Below are 8,006 nucleotides of genomic sequence, written 5' to 3' on the forward strand. Positions count from 1 at the left end.
GCGGTCAGTGTTATGTAGAGGGATACGATTCGGGGTCTTCCTCTTCCGATATAGTGTTCTCTCAACACTTTCAGGCTCTCTCGGCCTTTGTCCTTAGTGTCGCGGAATATCAGCCCCAAGCTTGTGTTGTCTAGCAGTGGTGCTAACTCGCAGTATGCGTCGGCATTTTGCTTGGTGTCCAGGGCTCGCGCTTCCGCCGTTACTTCTCCCGTGGGGGCCATCAAGATGGTTTTCTTCAGCCCCACTCCGTGCATACAGCACAACATTCGCTCTTCCCAGAGCTCATAGTCCTCTGCCCTTTCGTTGAACGAGGGCCATTTGCTCCTTCCTTTGGTCGCCATCCTCTTTTGATAGTAGGCGTAGCTTTAGCTCCCGTTAGCCTAGCCTTAGCCACGCGGTGCTCCCGGTGCTAAACTGGCCTATACTTCAGCTAAACTTGCTACCCTTATTATTTTGCCCCTGTGTGATCTGGGCCCATAACCTGTTGACAGAGTCAGCTGTGGAGCGACAATAATAGGTTCATGACGACAAGGTTTCTCTCTTTAGCCTTTGGCGTGGTTTAATCACATTGCACCCAACAGTACACGAGACCTTCTCCTTATGAGAGGCGACGGAGGAAGAGACAGAGGGGGAGGTAATAACTCCTTTTATACCTCTTACCTGGCGTCAGCTTCAATAGCTACGCCTATAGCGCCCTCTTGTGGAAACAGTTAGGCAGTTACATGCAATCATACATAACACATAACTTCAACAGTAGCCTACTGCAGCCATGTCTGCACCTCTGCTCTGCCCATTGTAGCCCAATGTCTGCACCTCTGCCCATTGTAGCCTATGCTCTCTCTCTCTCTCTCTCTCTCTCTCTCTCTCTCTCTCTCTCTCTCTCTCTCTCTCTCTCTCTCTCTCTCTCTCTCTCTCTCTCTCTCTCTCTCTCTCTCTCTCTCTCTCTCTCTCTCTCTCTCTCTAACAAAGTGAGGATAAGGACCATTTGTGCATGTATGTTATTGTTATTATTTATTATTTATAAATAATATATTTATAATTTAATAAATGTCTTTTTTTTACCCGAATAACATTAACATTTGTATTATTTTGTTTTTATTATTATAGAATGGAGAAAATAATTGTAAAATAAAGTTTTTCATATGCAAGTCACAACCTAACAAAATCCTATGCAACTACACATCTCCATAGCCCTAGGCTAGGCATGCCATCATACACCACCAGGGTTTGCAACCTGGGGTCCTCCAGGGGGTTCCACAGGGAAAGAGATAAATGGAGGATAGTTTAAATGTCACTATGATTTCCTATAAGGTAGCCCAATGAGATAATTAGAATGACTCCTCTGATCATAGGGTTAACTCTCTCCACTCTCATCTCCCCACCTATATTAGACAATTATGCAATTATAGGCTTTGATCTAGCAAAATTGGGTCCCTAAGATAACATTTTTATCAACCTATATCAATTTGGGGGTCCTTTGACTCCTTTGACATGAAAAAGGTTGACAGTCACTGCCAGCCACAGCCTTCTCAACTGCTTTCTTGTGTGTTGCAGTACCACACATATAACTGTGGGTGTCGCTCCAGAGCGGTGAAGATCGCGCTCTCTCTCTCTCGTGTAGCACTATCGTCGTCCCCCCCCCCCCCTCTCCCCTCCTCCCCGCCATCCCCTCCCCTTTCTTGTACTACCGTGTGTGTGCGCGAGTGTGTTGTTTGTGTGTCGGATAGAAAGTCAGCCTGGTTTCCAGCTGAGTGCTTGCTCTGACTCTCACACAGTGTGTGTGCGTGAGTGTGTCTGTGTGTATGTGTGCGTGGTGTCACTATCCTCCACTGTGCTCCGAGCTCAGAATGGCCAGATTCACTCACCAGACTGAAACAAGAAGGGAGCCGCATCTCCAGCAGCATCCCCAGCATCACTCCAGCCAGCTGGTTTTCACCACCGGACCGGGGGTACTACCACCACCACCGAGCCAACACCAACCACTGCTACTTTTCCCACACCACCAGCACCAGTATCCTCCTCAGATCACATATCCGAAACCCATGAACGGGTCAGAATCCATTTCCATTCATCCGGAGAGCGGCACCATGAAAGACCAAGATGCCATAAAGCTGTTTATCGGGCAGATACCGCGGAACCTGGAGGAGAAGGACCTGAAACCTCTGTTTGAACAGTTTGGGAAGATCCACGAACTGACAGTGCTCAAGGACCGTTACACCGGCATGCACAAAGGTAACGGCTGCAAGGCCAATAGCCGATCATAATAATCGCCTATAATTGCTCTGTGCCATTTGACCAGGGTTGTTGTTGTGTCAAAATATTAAGTCTCAAAATATGCGTGTTTTCCATGTCACAAAATGTTGTGGAGATTTTTTTTTGTATGTAACCTGCAGGCTTGATAGTAGAGTGGTCAACAATTCTAGTAAGTCAGAAAAAAATGCGTGCACATTTTCGTCTAACGTGCACGGTAGGGTGGCCTGATTTGGACTATATTTGGGGTTTGGAATTTCAAGTTCCCCTGCATTTGAAGACAGCCTAATATTTCTCAACGGCTAGCCTAAGCAATTTGTCAATATGAAGAATCCATTATTGTGCATTTGATTTCTTATTTGATTATTTTAGGCTGCATAAAATGAGCGCGTTTTTTTTTAACGTTTGGACAAATGTCAGAAATGGTCGGCTTGTTGTGGGTCTACAAAACTATGGTCGTCGTTATCTTTATTTTATTGCAAATTGAATTGTATTTTCTTAGCGCGCTCTCAGAAGTGGGGCAGAGGCGCGTGTAAAGGGTGCATTTTTAAAGAGCCCTCCCGTTGCCAGTCCCATCTTTTGCGGAGGGGCGTCATCATTTATTCATCATTATGCTTTCTTTAACATCTCTCCGTGTGTGTGTGTGTGTGTGTGTGTGTGTGTGTGTGTGTGTGTGTGTGTGCGTGTGTGTGTGTGTGTGTGTGTGTGTGTGTGTGTGTGTGTGTGTGTGTGTGTATGGAGCGGGCTGGTTGCACAAACCTGATACGACGAAATCAATCCCATACCACAATGTCTCAAAATAGGGACGCAAGGACTGACACAAGATGATCGGACGTCACGTCGCTATACGACGCGAACAGTGGTGCCGCGCGGCTCGTGCTGAAATGAAAGCCTCGTGGGAGGAGAGGGAAATACACACATTTATGAACATTACGTGACAACCTCAGCGTTCGATATTGATGATATGATGTAGACTACTGACGTTATTTTATTTAACAATTGAGGTCCCCCTCATATTCAGTGAACTGTAGCCTATACATCATCAATAATAATTGTATCATCATTATCATCATCATCATCGCCATCGTCATCATCATCACCACCACCACCACCACCACCCCACCACCATCACAACACTAGCCACCAAGTTAAAGCTAGGCCTATAATTTAAATGTAATACATTCCAACTTTGGTCATGTGTTGTTGTTATAATCAAATCAAAATATGACATGATATAATTGTATCTTGTAGTGAAATTGACAAGGAGCATGACATCTTTGAGAATTCAATGTGAGGCTATTGCTTTACACTATAGCTATTGTTTGCAAGTTTTGTATGAACACATTTGCCACATTATGATTATGCCACTTGATATAGTTGCCTGCAACGACATGTCTATGTTTGGGAAGCATGGCCCACCATAGCCAACACGTCCCTTGATGTACATGCACGGGTGTAGTGTGTGTGTGTGTGGGGGGGGGGGGCACTGTACACACACTGTGTAGACACTGTCCACGCTCTAATCATAGTCGGACAGCTCCCCCACTTCCTCAGGAAACAGCACTACAACACTGTACATATTAGTGCTACAGGTAATTCAGTGAATGTGTCTCTTGGCCTGTAGGATTGACTCAAAAGAAGGTACTATTGTCCCACTTTAGACCAAGACTGGGAAAAGTAAAAAAAAAAAAAAAACTACTGTTAGTGTTAAGACACAATGATGCTCAGACCTTCTCCTTTATTTGTTCTTTTTTTGTGTGTCACATTCAGGCCCAGCAGCTGTTGATGTGTGATGGCTGCTACAGGGTACTAGATAAGACATTTATTGGACTGACATTTAGAACACACAAATGACAATGGCAGTCATGTAAATGGCACTTGCGACACGTGCTATCATCACAATATCATGTCTTGTGTGACATATAGGATCACCTTCATAATGATTAGAAATGTGCCTGCCATTACAAAGGTTATCTGCAAGAAGTCTCTGTCTTGATGACAGTGTATCAAAAATAGAAAATATTTTGTCATCATTATTATACAAAGCTTTCCCAATATATATATAGAGAGATTTATTAGCTCATGTAATGTTAAACATAAAAACTAGAAAGCTGTTGAGAAGATGATTAATAGAATCTAAATTATCTGTTATGCAGAAGACACAGTGTCATTCATAATGTTATGTCCCTACTCCATAAATCCATTTCTCTTACTGACTGTATCTTATTGGCTGCCACCTGCCAAATATCTGTTATGAACACATTTGGTTAACAAGTTCAAGGTTTAAGTTCACTTGTAAGAAACATCCACAATTCATAGCCAAACATGCTGTATCACATTGTGTTATACTACACTACGTATATGACAGGCATATTACATCAAACCAGCTGCCCACTCTAATCCGGCCGTATCAAATACCATTGATTCCGGAGTTGATATTGTCAATATGGTGAAGGGAAGGCATTTCTCAATAGCGGACATTTGGCATTTGTGTATGTGTTTATTTGTGTCTCCGTATGTTGCATGATGATTGCAGTATTTAGTTGGTATCGGTGTGTGTCCAAGTCCAAGGCTCAGACAATTTAGTTACCTAGAGAGTCTTTTGTACAGCGAAATAGGTTTGGAATAGATTTTTAAAAGTGAAATGATTTCAGTCCGTTTTTCTTCTAGGAGAAATTACATCCAGTTAAGTTATCTTCATTTAGTCTCTCAACTCGTCTTCATATCATTGTTGCCATCAGTTTGTACCGTCTTTGTTCTATGTAGCTCTGTGTAGGGACCGGACTTCTAATGAAACGTGTTTGTATTCACTTTCAGCTCTGTGTGCTTTCTGCCTCAGGGTCCAAAGAGGTCCCTCATTATCTTCACTGATTATCAACAGTCTTTGTCATACCGTATAAATATGAACATAAACATCAAAAACAAGTCAGAATGAAAAACAAGAGTGTAAATGGAAGATAGGGAGAACTTTTGTTTTTAACTCATCTTTGTTACTCCACCTAAATAAAACACATTTTTAAGTGAGAAAAAGGAGAATTAAAACAGAAACCTGGTTTGTGTTCAAAGCTAACTAATTTCATGTTCCATCCTATAGTCATTTTAGAGATTGGCTAGTTTAATCTGAACCAGAATTTCTTCTCTCAATTAAGTAAACAAATCTGAGGTTATTTCCAGAGTATACCTCACATATATACATGTCAAACTGAATTAATACTCATATTCATCATATTCAAACAAGTCGTGTTTAGTTAAATACATTAGTTTAGAATGTGACAAATCCCAGCCACATAATTAACAATGAGTAATCAAACCATTACATGTCTACTGTTTGCGATGGGGATATTTTATTGTTAATTTTCTTATTAACCAAAAAGGATTACGAGTAAGATGGTCTTGATGGAATTACTGTGGAATGTCTCACATAGAGACTCATCCATTGTCAGACACAGACACATGAATGTATGAAGACACGCGCGCATGCACACACACACACACACACACACACACACACACACACACACACACACACACACACACACACACACACACACACACACACACACACACACACACACACACACACACACACACGTATATCACACCAAGTATAATAGTGAGTGCTTAGGTTTCCGTCATTCCGAGGGTCGGTATGTTGACACAGTCTGATGTCATGTGTTTGTTTATTAATTCCAGCCTTATACGACTGATGTTTTTTTTCCTTCTTTTTCTGGGTAATCCATGAGGGAAAACATGGAATTAGTTTGTAAAGCGTGATAATAATGCGTGGCCATAATAACTCCACTCTGGAGGATTAGCTAAATGTGCATTGTCTGAAGCAGCGGTCTCCTGGGTGATCAGCTGGTTGTCTCTCTTAACAGTGGCTGCCTCCGCCAATTAAAACCTCAGTCTACTCTCCCTCTTCAAATGATTAATTCTGCCCACGCTGTCGATGGCCTGCCAATTATTGTCGCCCAATTGGTATTAATAGGTAGAGGATTTCCTGATGTCGAATTTATCACTGGCTGTGAAAACTTCTCCCTTTGGTTCTAATTAGCTTTCACTGACAGCACATGCAATCCCGACCAGTGCACACACAGATGCACGCACACACACACACACACACACACACACACACACACACACACACACACACACACACACACACACACACACACACACACACACACACACACACACACACATACACACACGCACGCACGCACACACACACACACACACATACACAACATTAACATACAAAGAGAGAGAGAGAGAAAGGAAAGGAAAGGAAAGGGTATGGCAGGAGTGATTCAGCACTGTGGACGGACGGACGGACGGACGGACGGACGGACGGACAGACAGACAGACAGACAGACAGACAGACAGACAGACAGACAGACAGACATACAGACAGACAGACAGACAGACAGACAGACAGACAGACAGACAGACAGACAGACAGACAGGCAGACAGACAGACAGACAGACAGACAGGCAGACAGACAGACAGACATGCAGGCAGGCAGACAGACAGGCAGACAGACAGGCAGGCAGACAGACATACAGACAGACAGACAGACAGACAGACAGACAGACAGACAGACAGACAGGCAGACAGACAGACAGACAGACAGGCAGGCAGACAGACAGACAGCACATCCCTGTGCAGCTCCCATCTGCTGTCTGCAGCGGACCAGTATCAATATTAAGCCAGTGTCGGGGGATCATTGTGTTAATGCATTTATAAATGGACCAGAGATATTGCCATATAGAACCGCAGCCAAGCAGTGGCACATTAAATCATGGAATAATCTAATGAAATATTTATTCAAGTTTTTTTTTCCTCCCCCTACTCTCCCCTCCAAGCTGGTCTGACTGATAGGGTTCCTCCATGGGGTGTTTCTAGCAATAAGATAAGGGAGAGACGGAGGGGAAGGAGGAGGGACGAGATGATGGAGCGAAATATGCGTCACATCATATGAGATGGTATGAGAGGGGACTGGAGTATACTCCCTGCAGAGTATTCCACCTGAAAGGCAGCGCAGCGTTGTTGACAAAACTAATCTAATCATCTTTGTTTTGCCAAAGCCCTCTCTCTCTCTCTCTCTCTCTCTCTCTCTCTCTCTCTCTCTCTCTCTCTCTCTCTCTCTCTCTCTCTCTCTCTTTCTCATATGATATAAGTGTGTGAGTCTGTCTCTCTCTCTCTCCATATTGAGAATGGGGCTTGTATGGAAAAGCGCCGGAGATCACGGCACTGTTGTAGGACAGCATCCCCTCTGGGAAAACAGATGGGAGCAAATTCACTTACAGACTATAACCAGAGCTGTATGGGAGATCATAGATGGTACTCATACTGCGCACTGATGATATTCATAACCGTACAGGCAGCCAGCCGTCCACTGATGGAGTCTTTTCATTTAGCTTAGACCTCTCAGCAGGTACAGAGCACATGGTTTTATGGTTATTGATGAAAGCAGGCATATTTTATGCTACGCGAGGAATCAAGGATTTCCATTTTAACGGAGTAGGAGAATAGACAAATGTAACGTTTTTATGGCAGAAATTGGATTATGTTCATGCATTTTGACAGCATTTTGGGAATGCTCATGATCTCATGATTTGATTTAGATTTTTGGGGGGGGGGGGGGGGGGGCGGGGGTCACGATTGGATTTGAAATTGATTTGCGATTCATCACGATTATTTAGGCAATTTGATGGATTCGATTTTAGATTGTATATTGTGAGAGTCTTTCCGC

At 43.4% G+C, this 8,006-nt stretch overlaps 1 protein-coding gene across 1 annotated transcript in view; it reads left to right on the forward strand.

Moving 5' to 3' along the window:
• Nucleotides 1-1,802: 1,802 nt before the first annotated feature.
• celf5a (cugbp, Elav-like family member 5a) overlaps nt 1,803-8,006 on the forward strand; it is a gene marked incomplete at both ends in the record, with an annotated part of 22,208 nt that continues 16,004 nt past the window's right edge. Inside the window, one exon of the mRNA XM_084308432.1 lies at nt 1,803-2,232. Coding sequence (XP_084164558.1) covers nt 1,803-2,232 — 430 coding nt within the window. The remainder of the gene's footprint in view (nt 2,233-8,006) is intronic.

Source organism: Notolepis coatsorum (genome assembly GCF_963971535.1).
Source record: "Notolepis coatsorum genome assembly, chromosome: 2".
NCBI classification, from domain to species: Eukaryota; Metazoa; Chordata; class Actinopteri; order Aulopiformes; family Paralepididae; genus Notolepis; species Notolepis coatsorum.